At 53.2% G+C, this 17503-nt stretch overlaps 7 protein-coding genes across 8 annotated transcripts; 3 read left to right on the top strand and 4 right to left on the bottom strand.

The window, feature by feature from the left end:
* Window positions 1–23: 23 nt before the first annotated feature.
* CKM354_001155900 lies at window positions 24–1439 on the bottom strand (the record flags this gene model as incomplete). 2 transcript variants are annotated; one of them, XM_044807053.1, is made up of 2 exons in its annotated part: window positions 24–185; window positions 237–1439. In XM_044807053.1, 2 exons carry the CDS (start codon window positions 1437–1439, stop codon window positions 24–26), a joined length of 1365 nt encoding a protein of 454 aa, XP_044662988.1. The 2 variants fall into 2 exon arrangements, with proteins under 2 accessions (XP_044662988.1, XP_044662989.1); XM_044807054.1 differs by having other exon boundaries at window positions 237–1199.
* Window positions 1440–1695: 256 nt separating this feature from the next.
* On the top strand, window positions 1696–2539 carry CKM354_001156000 (uncharacterized protein; the record flags this gene model as incomplete). Its single annotated transcript, XM_044807055.1, has 2 exons — window positions 1696–1983; window positions 2036–2539. 2 exons carry the CDS (start codon window positions 1696–1698, stop codon window positions 2537–2539), a joined length of 792 nt encoding a protein of 263 aa, XP_044662990.1.
* A 188-nt stretch (window positions 2540–2727) lies between these two features.
* CKM354_001156100 (DNA helicase) lies at window positions 2728–5226 on the top strand (the record flags this gene model as incomplete). Its single annotated transcript, XM_044807056.1, has 1 exon — window positions 2728–5226. The coding sequence occupies one exon, from the start codon at window positions 2728–2730 to the stop codon at window positions 5224–5226; it is 2499 nt and encodes an 832-aa protein (XP_044662991.1).
* A 1080-nt stretch (window positions 5227–6306) lies between these two features.
* Window positions 6307–7124, bottom strand: CKM354_001156200 (uncharacterized protein; the record flags this gene model as incomplete). Its single annotated transcript, XM_044807057.1, has 3 exons — window positions 6307–6630; window positions 6686–6956; window positions 7078–7124. 3 exons carry the CDS (start codon window positions 7122–7124, stop codon window positions 6307–6309), a joined length of 642 nt encoding a protein of 213 aa, XP_044662992.1.
* A 464-nt stretch (window positions 7125–7588) lies between these two features.
* Window positions 7589–8424, bottom strand: CKM354_001156300 (uncharacterized protein; the record flags this gene model as incomplete). Its single annotated transcript, XM_044807058.1, has 4 exons — window positions 7589–7867; window positions 7920–8075; window positions 8128–8266; window positions 8390–8424. The coding sequence occupies 4 exons, from the start codon at window positions 8422–8424 to the stop codon at window positions 7589–7591; spliced, it is 609 nt and encodes a 202-aa protein (XP_044662993.1).
* Window positions 8425–8855: 431 nt separating this feature from the next.
* Window positions 8856–9587, bottom strand: CKM354_001156400 (uncharacterized protein; the record flags this gene model as incomplete). The annotated part of the gene is made up of 3 exons (XM_044807059.1): window positions 8856–9170; window positions 9231–9504; window positions 9553–9587. The coding sequence occupies 3 exons, from the start codon at window positions 9585–9587 to the stop codon at window positions 8856–8858; spliced, it is 624 nt and encodes a 207-aa protein (XP_044662994.1).
* A 773-nt stretch (window positions 9588–10360) lies between these two features.
* CKM354_001156500 (uncharacterized protein) lies at window positions 10361–12520 on the top strand (the record flags this gene model as incomplete). The annotated part of the gene is made up of 2 exons (XM_044807060.1): window positions 10361–11787; window positions 11890–12520. 2 exons carry the CDS (start codon window positions 10361–10363, stop codon window positions 12518–12520), a joined length of 2058 nt encoding a protein of 685 aa, XP_044662995.1.
* Window positions 12521–17503: the final 4983 nt, after the last annotated feature.

Raw genomic sequence — 17503 nt, forward strand, 5'->3', positions numbered from 1 at the left:
TGGTGTCGCATCGCTCTGTCGTTCTACTTCCTGCGCGACATCACCTTTGTACACATGTTGAGCAGCCCAACCTTGGCCTCGCTTTCCGGGAACCCGGCTATAGCTTGTGCAGCTTTGTCGACGTAGTCTTGCGCTAGTGCTCTAGTTTGCTCAATGCCGTTGCTTTGCATGACTATGTCTCGTGCCTGCAGCTCGTTAGCAATGAAATACAGCCAAAAGGCCGCATTGGAACTCACCTTCTGTGCATCTCCCTTCTCGGAGAACTTCCGCCCAACCAGTGTTCCCAGTTCCTTGTTGTCCTTCCACGCGAAAAGCAGCGGCGCGGTTGCAAGTCCCAGCTCAAGATCCGCACCTCCGGGCTTTCCAAGCTCTTGTCCACTCACAGTGTAGTCCAGCATATCATCAACCAGCTGGAACGCTAGACCTAAGTTCTTTCCGTACTGGTACGCCGCTTCCACCACTTCACGAGGATGTTCTCCTAGCAGAGCGGCCGCACGACATGACTTGCTGATCAAACTCGCAGACTTCAGATATGTCTTCTGGAGATAGTATGTAATTGTTTCTTCATTCCAGGTAGGATTCCGTTCGTCTGCGGCGGTATTCTTCAACTGCATGAACTCTCCCTCCACGAGGTTCGCAATCACAGTTGCCAACAACTCAGTCACTTCTGGATCGCGGAGGCGCGCCAACGCGACTGATGCTCGTCCCAATAAGAAATCTCCGGCCAATACTGCCATTTTGTTTCCGAACTCAATGTTCGCCGACGGGTTTCCTCGTCTTGAGTCGGAGTGATCAATGACATCGTCATGAAGCAGCGAGGCTGTATGAATGAGTTCTGTGATCTCAGCCAGCCTTCGTTGAGATGGTAGGACAGAATCGTCGGAATTCAGCTCTGCCGTCTCTGCGCTCGGAGCAGTCAAGGGCGATGAGGGATTTGCGTCGGCTAGAACGGAGGGAGACGAGATTGGCGTATCGATGGCTTCCTGTATACTTGCCTGCGATCGCGGTCGTTGGGGGAACAGAGATGTTGCCTGCGACATGAGCAGGACAAGCATTGGGCGCACATATTTGCCCTCTGATTGGGTATAGTATTTCGAGACTGTATCCAGCATAGGATGTCCAGAGCCTAGTAATTGTCTGATGTTTCCCGTCATGAACTTCATCTCTTTCGCTACGCTCCTCAATGGGTCAATGCCCATGGGACCTGCTGGCGGAGCAGCATTGAAGATCTGCTTCGCCTGCGATACGGCTGCGGCGACCGCGGATTGTTCTCGTTTTTGTGTATCATTATACAGTTTCCGTCGACTGCTGTGAAAGCTTCGGTAGCTTATCGTTCGAGAGCATTGTGGACAACGAGGCTGCGTTACTCGAGATCGCGTGGCTATCGAAGTCGAAGTCCCAACAAAAGTTCGCGGCAAGGCCGCTACGGCTCCAGACATATATAAGTCGCCAAAGCGGGCTCCGGAACGATATTCAGATGCGTGATGAGTGGTTCCGATGTGCTGTGAGCCGTGAGCGAGTGTGGCTGTGATGGAGCATGAAAGTGGATGTCCGCATCCAACGCGGCTTTTCGATGATTTCAAGATCGCTGGCGCTGGCCTCACCTCCGTTCCGTTGACGGACCCTTGCCCGAACGAGAGCTTGAGATGCAGTTGCTGTCAACACACCCGCGAAACATTTTCGATATCGCTGGTCATGGTCTTGCTCACCATCACACCTGCCGCCAAAGCAGCCTTGTCGGACTATTGCGAGCGGCAGAAGGATGTTGACGAAGGCTACAGCGATGAAGCAAAGGAACGACGCGAGAAGTTGTCCACCGCGGAAATAGGCAGCCCTATTGAGCATCATGAGCTTGTAGAGGTGTCCCGGTTCCTGGTACAAGCTGCCCAAGGGACCACCGAGCTCACGCAGAAATGGCGTCTGGATACGTTGTTGAAGGGTGCCAACGTATATCAAGCGCCACCTCCGCCGAAGCCAGAACCCGTAAGTCCACGCATTCCCAGCTGAAGGAGCACAGAATACTGACAACTTTCAGAGCGATGAATACAAACGATTGATGAAGCGCCTCCGAGAGGAAGAGGAACAGCGTCAATATGAGCGAATGATCAATCCGCCTGCCAAACCTGAGACCTTCAGCCAGCGATTTCCCAATGCTTCCTCGTCTTTGGGATCCATTGGATCTCAAGTCGCAGATGAAATTGACGAGGTGACTTATGCTGATGTCAATAGACAGATGGTGTTGATCATCAATGTGCTGGTCTCCATCATTTGCACCAGCGTGGCGGTATGGATGGCAGCACGTCGCTGGAGTGTACCACAGCGAATGGCATTGGCATTCTTCAGCAGCACTCTAGTTGCAGTGGCGGAAGTCGTGATCTACATGGGCTACATCCGACGTATCAAAGAGGCAAAGACCAAGGAACGCAAAAAGGTCGAGAAGAAGGAGATCCTCGATACGTGGGTAATCGACGCCAAATCATCTTCGCAACAGGCTAGCAACAGCGATTCTATGCGCTTCAGAAAGGGCAAGCATCGATGAAGGATATGGGCAGAGCGGAATTTTGATGCCTCAGGAACGAAAGAGTCACGAAAAGTCGCGTCGTAGCGCGTTGTGAAGCCCTGTCGAACGCCATTCCGTTCTCTCTTCCGCGACTTCAGAACTGAAGCTGGACTTCCCGCTGTTGCACAAAGCGTTGTTGCTGCACGCACAATTACCAGCAAGACAAGATGGAGGTCAAAGATTTCCATCACCCATTCCGGCCATATGACATTCAGCAGCAGTTCATGGAAGGCGTGTACAACTGCATTGAGCATGGCAAAGTCGGCATATTCGAATCTCCAACAGGAACAGGCAAATCTCTGAGCCTGATATGCGGCTCACTGACCTGGCTCCGCGAGCACAAGCGGAAGATGTTCGATGAAGCCATGGCAAATGTTGAGGTCGAGGATGACGAGCCAGAGTGGATGACCGAAGCCGCGAGGAGTGCTCGTAGTCGCGAGATCAGACATATGAGAGCGAAGTTTGAGGCGCGATTGACTGCTGTGCGCGAGAGAGAAAGGAAGACCCGAGAGCGAGCTCAGCGCATCGCGAACGAAGGGCCAGCATTCAAGCGTCAGAAGAAATCAGATGAGCAACCTGAGGAGAATGCAGACGAAGAGCAATTTGTGCTTGCCGACTACGATAGTGGTGACGAAAATGTACCTGGTCAATCGCAGTACTCTGCCGAAAGTACGAAACTCATGGAGAAGCTTGGTCTGTTGGGTAAAAGTGCAAATCGAGAAGACGAGGCTGCGAATGTCGACGAGCTCAAGATCTACTTCTGTTCCCGCACGCATTCACAGCTATCTCAATTCATCGGCGAGCTGCAAAGAGTGCGCCTACCGCCAGGTTTGCCGCCCGAAGAGGAGCCAGGCAAGTCTGATGGTGCTGGCTTGGTCGAAGAGCTCAAACATCTTACGCTTGGATCCCGACAGAACCTGTGCATCAACCCTCGTGTCAACAAGCTTTCCACTCAGACTGCGATCAATGAGCGATGTGCCGAGCTGCAACAGTCAAACGTCGCAGCAGACAAGAAATGCCAGTACTTGCCAAAGAAAGAAAATGAAGACGTGATCCTGGACTTTCGTGACCACGCTCTGGCCAAGATCAGAGACATCGAAGACCTGACTGGCCTAGGCTCCAAGCTTGGTGTGTGCCCGTACTACGCCTCTAGACCTGGCATAGGACATGCTGAGATCGTCACTCTGCCCTACCCGCTGCTTTTGCACAAGGCCGCCCGAGAAGCACTTGACATCTCGATCAAAGGCCATGTGGTCATCATTGATGAGGCTCACAACCTTATGGACTCTGTCGAGAGCATCTATTCTGCAAGCATCAACGATTCACAGCTGCAGCAAGCTAAGGCAGGACTTGCAGAATACTATCGAAAATTCAACAAACGACTCAAGGATAAGAATCGGGTGTATGTCACACAGCTGATCAAAGTCATCAATTCTCTGTTGCACTTTGCCAGTCAAGTACGCCAACAAAGTAACGATGGCGCTACGACGACTGCGACTTCACTTCTTGCTCAGCATAATGCGGACCAAATCAACCTGGTGAAGCTCGTTCAGTACATCAGTGCGAGCAAGCTGGCGAAAAAAGTGGAAGGCTACATTGTGCACCTTGCTCGCGTCGAAGCCGAAACGAAGCAGAAACAAAAAGCAAGCCAAGAGGCTACAACGGATGTTCCAACACTCACACACGTACAGAGTTTCTTGCCGTGCCTAATGAATCCTGCCAAAGAAGGCCGCTTCACATGGAGCAAAGTGGATGACAAGGTGACGCTCAAATACATGCTGCTCGACCCCGCCGAACATTTTCGAGATATTGTCGAGAGTGCCAGATCTGTCATCCTCGCAGGCGGCACAATGTCTCCCATGGAAGACTACAAACAGCAGCTCTTCCCATATCTTAACGACATCACGACGTTCTCCTGCGGGCATCTCATTCCGCCCAGCAATCTGTTCGTGCGAACGATAACCTCCGATAACGAAGGTACGATCGATTTCACTTTCAAATCGCGGGATAAGAATATGCTTCGCGCGGGCAAAGCTCTTCTACAACTTGCTCCGAAAGTGGAAGGCGGCATGGTAGTGTTCTTCCCCAGCTACTCATACATCGACAATATTCTGCGCGCATGGAAGACCACTGGTATCACATCTGAGCTCGAAGCTCTCAAGCCTCTATTCTTCGATACTCGTGGCACCAGTCAAGAAGACCCTTTCGCAGCATACACCGCGGCCATCCACAAAGACCCCAAACGTGGCGCGCTACTTCTCTCTGTGATCGGCGGCAAGCTCTCTGAGGGCATCAACTTCTCCAACGAACTCGGTCGCTGTGTTGTTGTAGTCGGTCTCCCATTCCCGAATTACGCTGATCCTGACTGGAAAGCTAAGATGGAGTATTTGGAAGAGCGTGCTGCACAGAGAGGTGAGCCGAAGGGTCGAGCGAGCAGAGAACATGGAGAGAATGTCACGATGAGAAGTGTAAATCAGGCGATTGGAAGAGCGATCAGACATAAGGATGATTGGGCGAGTATACTCTTGTTCGATGCGAGGTATGCTGATGAGAGATTTAGAAGGAAGCTGCCCGGATGGATTCGAGATTGTGTTGATACGAAAGCTGATGGGAATGTGGGAAGTGTGGTAAAGGAATTGGGGCAGTTCTTCGAGCGTAAGAGATGAGGTGAGTCGCAACTGACTGTCTTGAAGATGACTCTAGCAGCTCAGTTTTGGTTCATACATTGCTTCGATTCTCGACCTAAAGAGACGCTCATCTGCCTGGTTGCTCCCTACAAATTTCCCTGTACAACTCGCCACTCGCAACGGTCGTTGTATCTATTCCAAACGAATGGCTAACAATGTGCTCTTCATCTAACAGGAATACCCGGTAAATGCCGTAATAATCAATCGTACCGCGATCGCAACGTGATCCGTAGGCTGAAGCCCACCGATCTCGCAGCCATTAGGATTGTCCTGCCATTGCCGCAGCGGAGTCGCATCGAGCTCACGGGGTGCCAGATTGTTTCCAGGATCACCACGCCTGACATTAAAAAGTCGCAAATTGGTCAGCCACTCCAGGCGTAACGGACACTGACTGCGATTTCTGACTGTGACGGCCAGCTCATTTCTTGTCTCTCCATTCTCAAGTTCATGTTCCACGCTGTCTGCTTGCATCTCAACCCTCCCACCCCCGGGCATGGGTACGGACTGTATGGCTCCATCAACGGGAACTTGAATATCTCTGGTAATGCCTCTGGTTACCTTCTTGCCGGTGATCTCCCTTTTGCAGATTTTGTTGAATATGTTTTGAGTGAGTTGGCGTTGGCGTTTGGTGAGAAAGGAGGGTGTTCGGCATATGCCAGTGTCTGGCTCCTGGGAGACAAATGCAACCTTGCCCTCGACTTCTGGATATAGATACCACACTGTAGGCTCTGTCGTGTCAGAGCATTCCGTAGCGTGTTGCTCAGTCCTTAGATGGAGACCTTGAAGCTTGGGGGGTTCGCCAAGATACAGTGCGTATGATTCGCACGCGGCAAGTGACAGAAGGGAGAGGGTTAAGAATCTCAGCAACGGCTTTGAAGAGGTATATCCTGGTTTGTCTGACAATGTCAAGATACTCTGCTTGGATGTCTCTGGCTGACCTTATTCTCTCCGGTTTCGTGTGATTCCCTTGCAAGAATGCCATGGGTCGCAGATTTCCGGCTCTATCGCGCCGCTCAAGACATCGTCACCTTCGGATTCAGCACATTCATCGCCCCGCCCCTATGTCATGTGTATCTGCTCTATGCCAGATGCCAGGCTCATTGCAGCAGCGTACTCGGACACGTGAGCCGCAAATTTCTCCACCATATCAGGACGACACGGGAAGTGGTTGCGCAGGATCTCCTCACGCTCCTCAGCTGTGATGCTGTCGAGGTTGGCTGCTGTCCGCTTTACTGTAAGATCCATGATACTTGCTGGGACGCTGTCCGCATCGTAGTCACTGAACAGCAAAGCACCAAAGCAGAAACACTGGACTCGGTCGTAGCACATGACCAGGTGGCAGACAGCATCCTCAGCCAGTGACCAGAAGTCAGGAAGTTCGAACTGTCATGTTGTCAGTACGATTTCAGTCGTAGATGTCTCTCTCTTATGATCTCACCTCTCTCGCGGCTACGAAGAAATCATTGAGATATTCTGTGGCATGATCTGGTTCGCCGAAGCGGTAATTGAAGTCGAAGCCATACAAGTGGGCAACGAGCTCCCAAAGTACGACTGTGGGAAACCAGATCTGCAAGTAGTCTTCGCCTTCTGCCTCAATGAGCTCGGCCAATCGAGGACAATATCTGCACATGATTTCCTTGTGGACCTCTATGACCTCGCCCTGGCCGGTGATGATCTTGAAGTCTCGCGGGCTTTGAGTCTCCCAGAGCCTGGATTTCGTCAGCGTTTCCCACATTGGCTCAGACGCACAGCCAATGGCATCAGCTGTCGATTCCAGAGCATTCAATCCAAATGGGCCCGGAAGAAGCAAGGAGATATGCAAAGACTGACTCTTGGAGGCTGATCTGGGCACGGGTCGGGGGATATTGTGCATCCATCGTTCGTGATGTTTGTGGTATGTCGGATTCGAATGAAGTGGAGAAGAAGGAGAAGATTCTTGGATGGGCAGGAGGTTTTGGTAAATGATGCAAAGGCGAAGGGTGAAGCTACCTGTTCACATGAGAATCCACTTCGATTTCAGCTGCAGGCTTTCAAATCTTCACATGTGGACAAACCAGCTTACTCAGAACAATTCACAGTCGATTGCATTTTTGCGCCCTGCTTGACATTGAGGGATTAAATCGTCCGACCATTTCGCGAGAGCCACAGACGTACTCGATCATGCTCAATGATGCGGTCAATGTTTATTGCTCAGTCAAGGCGAGACGCTTGCTATATCTCTGCGCTAAAGACCTTATCGTCTGTGATAGCTGTGGTCGTTCTCGGCAACTTCCCTCTTGTTGACTTCATACGAGTGTGTTCTGTAGGACAGACCAAACATGACAGCACACGTCTTGCAACCTCACTCGCCCGCAATCAGTGCACCCGCATCTGTGAGCACCGCCTTCAGAAACTCAGAATTGCTTTGGAGGGTGCTCCAGGCTTCGTCGTCGTCCACGATCTCGTTGAGCTTCCGAGCTGCGCGATCAATCACAACGTCAAACACCATCTGAGGAACAATGTTCCTACGAGGGCCCTCCAGAAGCGCGGTACCAAGACAGCACAGATCAGTTCCGCACATTGATTTAGTTCGATTAACCATTGACGCTGTGATCTGCTTACACATGGTGGGCACACCATACTGTGACGTGTCAGCGCGAAGACCACGCAACTTAACTAGCATGATCACTCACTTTCTCGGCAGCAATCAAGAAGCAGATGAATTCATTTGCAATAGAATATCCTGATCCACCAAATTCGTGGTCGAAGTCGAAGCCGTACATGTATTCGCAGATGCTCCTCACGATGTTCGATGGCTCAGGCACGTTGATCATGTGAAAGTGATCCTCCTACCACGCGTTAATGATATGGCATTGAGGAGATTCGTCACGGGCCACGTACCCGTTTTGTTTCGTTGCACACTTTTGCCAGGTACTTGGAGCCGTTGCACACGATTATCTCGTGGGCCGTGACGCCTTTTTGGTCTCCGCACACGATGTCCAGGTCGGCCACCCATTCGTTGGGCTGCTCCCTCCAGAGACTGCGAGCTCAGTCAGCCTTTGCTTTCTGTCCTGCTTGTACGTTACGATGCTCGGCTTCACGACGACGTCGCCAAGCAAGCACGCGCTGCACTGCGGATAGCAGCAACACGGGTGTGACTTACGATTTGAGGATGTTCTGTGCAACGAGCGCCGCCATGCTTTGGAAGTGCAGTGAGTGTTGGAGAAGTCTGATTGTTCAGGTGAGGCTGCGAGGTTGATGGAGGTCGGTGCGCGGAGGCTGCCGCCTCGTGCGCGAATTTGAACCTGCTCAGTGAGGTGCTCCTTCCTTTCCACTTCAGCTGCAAACTTCCAGGGCAGCGACATTGTTCAAGCTCACTTCAGCAGCTGCGAGCGGTCTGTGTCGAGGGTCTGCTGACCCACTATCCTCAGCTCAATGCTCAAGCCATGTCTTTGCAATTGTGCTGATTTGTCCGATGTTGGGTGCTACTCGACCATTCTGATTGGGAATCACATACCTGCCGATAGTGAACCGCGACTCGGCGATGGTGTCCCATGGAGCCACATGCCTACTGCAGGACTGCTACTGTCTACACCATTCGCACAGTTTCTCAACGCTGTACCGATCGGCTACTCTTCTTCGTTCTCACTGGCTTCGTTCGTTGCCTCCGATCGTTCGAATAGTTCTTGTAGCACTCTACGGTGCAGATCCCCGATCTTCATGATCCTCTCCAGCAGACTCTCGCGAGTGGCCAGAATCTCTCCCATCGAATCCGCCAAGTCTCCCACCAGCTCTGGCCACATTTCCCACGCCTCGCCTGCCTCGCCTCTGGTCTTGTACACGTATTCGGCGATCTCCACCAGTACGTTGGCCTTCTGTCCTGAGCTTGCTAGCGCGCTACTCAACCAGTCATGGCATTGCTCCTCCAGAGCGATGGCGTTGTACTAAAATCGACCGCTTGTTAGTCGTGGGTATTATGCCACTCAAGTTGTGTTGGGCCTCACGTCTCCAGCCTTGATGTACAACTCCAGCACTTGAATGATCCGATCGCCATTAGGTTCTGAGCCGGTGAGGGCCTGAAGTCGTGGTATCTGTAGGCCATAACTATGACGGATCAGATCTTCTGCAATATCGGCAGAGGTAAGCAGAGTCCAGGTATTCGCACAAATTGCCGGGTTTCCGTAGAGAGCTTGAGACATGACGAAGCGGTGGACTTTGAAAGCTTTATCCTTAGTCTCAATAGTGAAATCAGGAGCGAAAGTGCCATTCTTGATTATCCTGAGCAGATTAGCCACGAAGTTCGGGGAGGGAGTGCGGGATACATACTGCTCGAGGATCTGCTCGCTGCGATTGGTAGCCATGATCAGGTGTGCTAGCTAAGTGCTGAAGCAATCTTCAATGTTATTGAAAGGATCAAATTGACGCGCGATAGGTCATGGAGACAGTTTGCACGAAGCTGATCACTTGTGTGGATCACTTTCTCGCTGTTCTTCTTTCATCTGACAGGGCGCACATGGGCCAGGAGCTTGATATAGCCTATATGAAGCAGCGCAACAGCGTGTGAACGTCGCCAGCGCACTGCAAGTGATGCCTCAGCGGAGCCGAGCCCAACCACTTTGCTATTCACTTATTCTTTCGATACACGTCTCCTTGGTGCGAGTACCGCGGCGCAGCTGATGAATGGTAGTTGCTTTGCCATAACGATTTCCATGACACGTTTTCCACGCGTCGTCCGACCACCATAAATGATGAATGAACGTTAGCTGCTCAACAGTGCCTGTCACCGTGAACGTGAATGTCTGGAGTGAAGTGAATTGAGGCAGAGCTAAAGTTCAGTAGTGACGTAGCAACCGGCACAATCCCAGCGTCTCCCGCTCTGCTGCCTTGATCAGCGCGTGGCACTTGCGCTCGCGACATCTCCGGCAGCACAACGACAGTGTTTACTGCCGACCACGAGAAACCTTCTCGTCAGCCGCCGCGAACAACACTTGTTCCCACCAGCACCCCGTGCGCCCATCGATACACCACCATCCCCGCCCATAGGAGCCTCGCCGCCGTCGCCGACTATACACAGCGACTCGCTCCAAACTCTACACTTCTCTCTCTGCGCCTGGCGCAGACCCGTTGGCCGGCCATGGACGAGCAACAATATCTCGAGCCGGACTTTGACCCGTCGACACTGACTGTCCCGCGATTGCGATCCATCCTAGTTCAACATAACGTCAACTATCCTTCTTCAGCCAAGAAAGCGCAGTTGATCGAGCTGTTCAACAGCGAAGTCGTCCCTCAAGCTCGCAAGATCCGGACTGCTGCCGCACGAGTCAAACGTACGAGCAGGGGCATCGAGGATATTACCACGGGTCGAAGAGGAACAGGCGCCGGTGATGACGAAATTCCTCCGACTCCTGCATCCATACGAAGCAGCAGGCGCACGACGAGGGCGCGGACAGAGGAAGCTCAAGAGGTCGAGCCAACGCCGAGGAACGCGAGGCATAGCACTGCGCCTCCAGAAAGTGTGCCGCGAACAGTATCTGGCAAGCATGCACGACCAGTGGAGACCGTGGTGGAGGAAGAGGTAGAGCCAACGCCCAAGCGAAGCTCCACTTCCAGAGCACGATCGAGAGTGAGTGCTGCCACTCCAGTCGCAGTTAAGGAGGAAGCCGAATCTAGTCCCTTCTCGAACGAAAATGTCTTCCAATCTGGCGGCTCTCCGCCCGTCGCCAGAGCCACAGACACTGAGCGTCGGCGAACGACACTGGGTGCAGCACGATCAACGAGCGCAGTGCGTGACCTTGAGCGCCGCCATCGTGAGCTGCGGAGGCGAACAGACACGGTGGGCATCGTGAAGCCGCAGACAGATGGCGCTATTGTGCCGTCACGAAGAACATTCGAAGTGCCGGTGGCGAAGCAAGAGGATGTCGAGGTTACTGAAGAATTCACACCCGAAGAAGAACAGCAACTCGTGCAAGCACAGATGTCGGGCGAGCTGGTTCCGACGCGTCGACAGACCTCACGACCGGGCGGCGCAGCGAAGCGCGGGCTAGGCGCATTCGTTCTTGTGATGGCAACAGCGGCGTCTGGCCTCTGGCGGCAGGAGAAGCTGAACGTGGGATATTGCGGAGTTGGTCAACCTTCGACTGAGATCGGAGGCGTCGAGATTCCTCCCTGGGCAGACGTGATTCGACCACAGTGCGAGCCATGCCCTCCACATGCCTACTGTGGGGAGAACCTCGAGACGACTTGCGAGACTGGCTTTGTACTTACGCATCACCCTCTGTCACTCAACGGCGCACTTCCGATTGCACCGACATGCGAACCGGACAGCGCAAAAGCCCGCAAGGTCGAAGCAGTGAAGCAACGCGCAGTCGAAGCACTTCGAGAACAGAACGCACGCTACGAATGTGGCGAGGCATCTGAGCCAGAACTCAAGGAGACAGCACTGAAAGCGGCCATTGCGACTAAGCGCCGCAAAGGCATGAGCAATGACGAATTCGAGGACCTTTGGGCCGCAGCAATTGGAGAAATCAGCAATTCAGACGAGATTGTGTCTGGATCAGACGGGTAAGTCCAAACCACCAACACCAACGACATAATACAACATTGCTTCGCGCATCATCGCTTACACATTTGGCTTCGTAACTGACAGATTTTCCGCCTCGCCAGCTCCAACACCGAATCCACCCTCCGATCCACTTCCCTCGCCGCCCTCCCCCTCGCATGCGCAATCCGACGATCGCTACGCGAAACTCTTAGACGATATCTTTGGCAACTTATAGGTGTCCTCCTCGTCCTCACGAGCGGAGGCTATGGACGATACAGAATCACTTCAGGTAACGAAACGGAGAAGCGTGCGAAGCAGCTCGCGACTCTCGCGTTGGAGAAGCTGAGCTATCAAGCTGCGCTGAATGCGACTGAGCCGGATGTGTACAAAGAGAACTACATGAGTGTAGCGCAGTTACGAGACGATGTGCTGCGGGAGGAGTTCTCAGCAAATCGGAGGAAAGTGCTGTGGCAGAGGGTGCAGGCTCTGGTGGAGAGCAATTCGAATGTGAGGCCTATGGTCCGAGAGGGTCGGACTGGAGATGTTGGGCGGGTATGGGAGTGGGTCGGCGCAGTGGGGCTGCTGGAGAGTCCGGAGGCAGGACTTGGTGTTTCTGGGGGCAATAGGAGGAAGAGTGGCAGAGTGAGCTTTGCTCCGATTGAAGGCGATGACAGCATGGACAACGGGAGTTTGGTGAAGAGGGATGATGTCAAGACAAGCAAGTGGGAGGAGGGCAGAGGGACGTACTACTGATGGCGGGATTCTGTTCACGAGCTGCATTCTAGGGATGGGAGAGATTGGTGGGCAGCGCGAAGCATGTCGCTATTCGCACTTTTTCATGGCGGCGCTGCAACACGTAGTGTGTGGACTTTTCGTTGGCTCGAAGGGAAAAGAGACTCTTTCTCATATTTCGTTTTGACACTTGGTGTACGATTACGAGCCCAAGGGCAATGCATGGGACCTTTCTTCAGTACTGGACGCGACTTAGTAATTGATACCAACCTCTTTCGCACGAATGAAACACCACAAGCACCTCTTTGATCATCTCTCAGCTTTGAAATTTCTGTGCTCGAGGCATCACTTCGCGATTGGCAGTCATCGCGATTGCCTTTCGCAAATCATTCCGGCTCACAATCAGCTCCCTTCCTGTTCGCTCTTCGGAAATCCTCGCTCATTCCATTAGCTCCGTTGATTTTCTTTCTAGGTTTCCTCTTCACACACAACTCGACAAATGCGAACGCGCTACGCGTGACAGCACCATCCGGAACGCGTCGCACTTCTATACGCGTAAAGGGGTTGCATGAAAGACATCACATTCAATCACGACGATCACCCAGAGAGTGGATTTCCTGGTTGCTGTGATGTCTTCCGAGCCACACTATGCACTGCGCACATCTTCTTCATGATTGATTGTTCCCGACCCCCACACTCCCTACTTTTCACTTCGCCCGAGAAGTTTTACCACTGGTTGACACTGCACTGGAGATTCCGTTCTGATGGATAGGAAGGATGAACTTCCCGCCTTCGCCTTCGCCTTCGCCGTGTCCGGAGCCGTGTCGTTCGGCTGGTTCACGGGATGGGACGCGGATGCGGATGTCGGAAACCAAGATCCGGTATCGAAGGACGGCAAGGCCGAGAATTGTTGTCCGGGGTTGTTGGGTTGCTCTGTAGTCGTTTTGTCGATCATGAGACTTGATGAAATGTCGTGTGATTAGGGCTGTGTGACAGGGGATGTATGGTAGACATGTCCGTGGTTCAGTATGTGATGAGGTTGGGGATATCGATCCTCTAGCCGTGGTTTGGAGGATTGGGCAGCCTTTCGCTTTCGCCTTGTGATTTTTCTTTCCTTACGGAGGAGGTGGGTAGGATTGCTGGGGAAAGGTGGATAGTAGGCTAGGGTAGGATTGAGGATTGTAGGATTCGTGTTGACCTGGTCCCTGGGTATTGCGATGCTTTTCTTGTTTTGCCTCTCTCCTGATGGGGACAGACGGAGGTGCGTTCGGTCGGAGTCAACGGGTATGGGATTCGATAGTGTACGCGGACTCTTTTGTCTATACCGAGCTGATCGGTGGTTGGACAATTCTTGAAAATTGTCTATGGATGGTGGTGGTGGTGGTGGTGGGTATGCTGGGATTGATAGAAGCTTGGGTATGCTGAGACACCATGTCTCATGAATGGGGTGCGGATCACCAGTGCTCTTTTTCTTGCTATGTTGGCTCAGTAACTGGTTGTCGCTGGAGTGATAACCAGGGTTTCGATCGGGCTCACCGAACGGCATTCCGCAAGTGGTCGGGTCTCGATGTAGGGAAGAAGCAGAAGGATACCGGAGCATCTGTTATCGTATCTCGATCAGATATGGGTCGCATCCGGAGCGTTTCCTTCTTCCTGAGAGTGTATCGGGAAGTGGTAATGGTCGTAGTCTTCAGCAACGTCCTACCAGACCGCGATTTAGTCGTGGTAGCGAAAAGCTCGTGTCATTGCAAGACTTCGTCATCAGCGATGTTCTGCTTGCGTATCACGATCAAGTCTGATCAATGAGCCACCAAGCAGGTTGGCAATGAATGTTCTGTTGATGTCAAGGTATGCACAAAGAGAAGGATGATGGCTTGATGGAATTGGCTACACCTTCGTCGAGAGTAACATCAGACGCATACATATGTGCCTCATACATCCATGCAAGACAAGTGCCTCACTACAACAACGCTGCAGCAAAACCTACATATGACTACTGCCGCCCTATACGAATAAAGCCATTGCAAAAATCCAAACGTCGTGCTGTCGGTAATCGTAATCGTACATACTCGCATCGACACTTATGCTGGAAATATGTCGGCTACTGTAAGCGTGCGTAGGTAGTACGTGCAGTTTGCAGCGGAGGATCAGGATCTCTCCAAGGGCCCCGTCGATAGTATGCATGAAATGATTTGCGCTTTGCGCCTAGTTGGACGTTGCAGATGCACAGGCTTTCGTTATCTTTTTTGTTGCAGATAGGATGTGAGATGTGGCAGGCGTCCTACCGGTGGAGTTACTGGACTTGGTCTGTTGATCTGTGACTTTGCATGCACTTTGTTGCACTTCGCCGAATGGTTTTCGTGTCTCATCAGTAGCTGCATGGCTGGATTCATTCAACGAAAATTGCCCTCCGCGGAGTTGGTGGTCAAGACAGTACTGCAGTGGTGGCATCGTGTACGTACAACGGCGGCGACGCCAGGAACTCCTGATCGAAGCCAGCAAAATGCACGAAGCGTGTTCCTGCATACGAGGCAGCTGTCAGCGCTGCACGCTGAGTGGCGAGCGGCGGCGAGGTGCGGCGTTGTGCGGTGTGCATTCGCTGAAGCCGCCTTCGATTCTGCAGGAACCCGACGCACGCCAAGCGAAGCCGTGGGCAGACGTGCATACCGTAGACTATGTTAGCTCTGCATCTCGCACTTCGATGGCCAGGAGTGCATGCAGCAGTGGTTCAGACACGCCGCTTTCAACGACCGTTCCTCACTACTACTGCTGCTACTGCGCTGCGCTGCATCTTTTCGGACGTGGACGGGAGCTGTCCAGCTGATCGGATACTTTCAGGAGGCTCTCTGTCTTCCTGTGCAGCTGCCCAACGCCAGATCCGTTCCCGAGGAACGCCGTGCTGGAGACTCGAAAGTCTGCAGCGCCTCTGGTTTCAGGATGTTGAGGAAATGTGAACAGGCTCTCCCGGACCCTGCCTTGGAAGGGATTGTCTCGTGCGGTCAGCAACGCCCTCGCTGGTCCCCCACGTCGGCGTCGGCGCTCGTGCATCAAATGCAAGACTCGCACCGACTCGCAGCAGGACCAGGGCTGCAGAGGTTCGCAGTTTGTGGATCTTGCCTAGTTGAGTCAAGTCAGTCCAAACTGTGGCGGCCATGCGGCGATGGCTAGAGCGATTGGCGATGTCCTTCGGAAACATCTGCCGACAGTATATCTCCGACCTCTAGAGGTTTTACATGGACTGACATGATCAAGTCTGACACCTGGTTTCTCACAACAACTCATTTCCTTCACTCATTTGCATAGCGGTCAGCAGACCAGTAGAGAGTCAGTGTTGGCTTTGACAGGACGCAAATAGCATGGACTCCACGGATGAGGCTCAACGTGTCCTTCACCGTTCGTTTCATCATCGCGTGAGCACCGTCAGCTTCGATGCGGTAGCTCTCATACTCTGCCTCCTCAAGCCACGGGTCATTGAACTTGTGGCCCTGCGTCAACTCCAGACGTACGATAAGGCGGTGCCGTTGTGAAGGCAGTCGTTCGCCAAATGATACAGACCGACTCATACGCTCAGCCTAGGTGACAAATTGGCACTTTGCCTCGACGCAGGGCATTGAGCCAATGCTCCGAACAGCTCAAACGACGGCGAACGCAACGCCTGCGCCATGGCGTATCTGCTCGTATCTCAACTTGACACACGCGTTTGAAGGCGTTCAGTCGCGCTATGTTTGATGGACAGCCGATCTGCTCTAGTGGAAGTACTTGAATATGTTCCTGCTGTACCAATGCCCAAGAGATCGGAGAGATTCGAGTCAGTGTCACGCGCAGCAAGCCTGTGCACTGTGCGTGGCCACACACTCTATCGGGCAGGATGACAAGTACGCAGACGCATCCGGAGCTCTTGAGCATTTATGCTTCAAATCTTGCCATGATGTTGGGAGTGAAGATGCCTGGTAGGGGTGCTAAGGCCTCGTGCCGCGTTATTACAACGATTGCTGGTGGCAGCAATTCGAGTCAGCACACCGCGACTTTGACAACGTTGTCATACGTAGCGTGGACGTTTTTGGATCACCGCTCATCAGGTGGACGATTTTAGAAATCCTGCTTTGGCCACAATCTTTTACACGACAGGCCGGAAAGGTCTGGATCGCGAGTCAGCTGTGCCATCAACGAGATAGCCGATCGCGTGACACGGAGGGAGAGAATTGGCACGACCAGGAAGCTCCTTGTGCAGACCTCGTCGGGAGGTCGAGTAAGGCACACCGCAAGACGGAAGTGTCGAGACCCTTTCGGCCCCAGCTCTCTCGAGCCTCCGCCCACGATGCTGAAGCAGTTCTCAGGGCAGAGCTCTGTGAGAGGGAAGTGCCTGGCACGTTGCGCTGCGGCGGATAAAGGCGCAATGCAGAATTGCCCGGCGCCGCACATCATGCAATGCCCACCAGCTGCGCATGCAAGCGTCTGCTGCCGTGAAGTGCGCAATCGCGCGCCGCTGCCGGTGCATACAGCATACAGGCTCACACGCAAGATCCCACTTGTGCATGGCGATCTGGGGAATACTGGTGCTTCACGCTGGCATGAACAAGCTCGGGCACTCGTGGTGGAGCAGACGAGGTCAGATGGTGCGAACAATGGCCAGAGCAGCATGCTCGTGTCTCGCCTTTTCGTGGCATGGGGGCACCGACCCTGACGCGCTGCCTGCTGCGAGACATCTGTGTTGTACAGATGGCATCCGAGTGGAACTCGGCGATGATGAGCGCGAGGGCATCGTTTGTGCTCGGCCCCAATCAGACCGCGGAGCTGTGGGAGGGCAGAAGAGCGGTGAACGTGACCCCGCCCGGGCGCGCGTGCGATCGCCAGATGGATGGACCTGGGCGGACTTTCAACAGCAGCGCAGGACGGCACCTCGTGCACGACATCTGCCACGCCGCTCCCTCAACTGTGAAACAATACTTCGAGCTGCCCTTCTGGGGCATGGCAGAGGGTCGGCGCAGGCTAATGGGAAGTGCT

Source organism: Cercospora kikuchii, assembly GCF_019650295.1.
Source record: "Cercospora kikuchii DNA, contig_00008, whole genome shotgun sequence".
NCBI classification, from domain to species: domain Eukaryota; kingdom Fungi; phylum Ascomycota; class Dothideomycetes; order Mycosphaerellales; family Mycosphaerellaceae; genus Cercospora; species Cercospora kikuchii.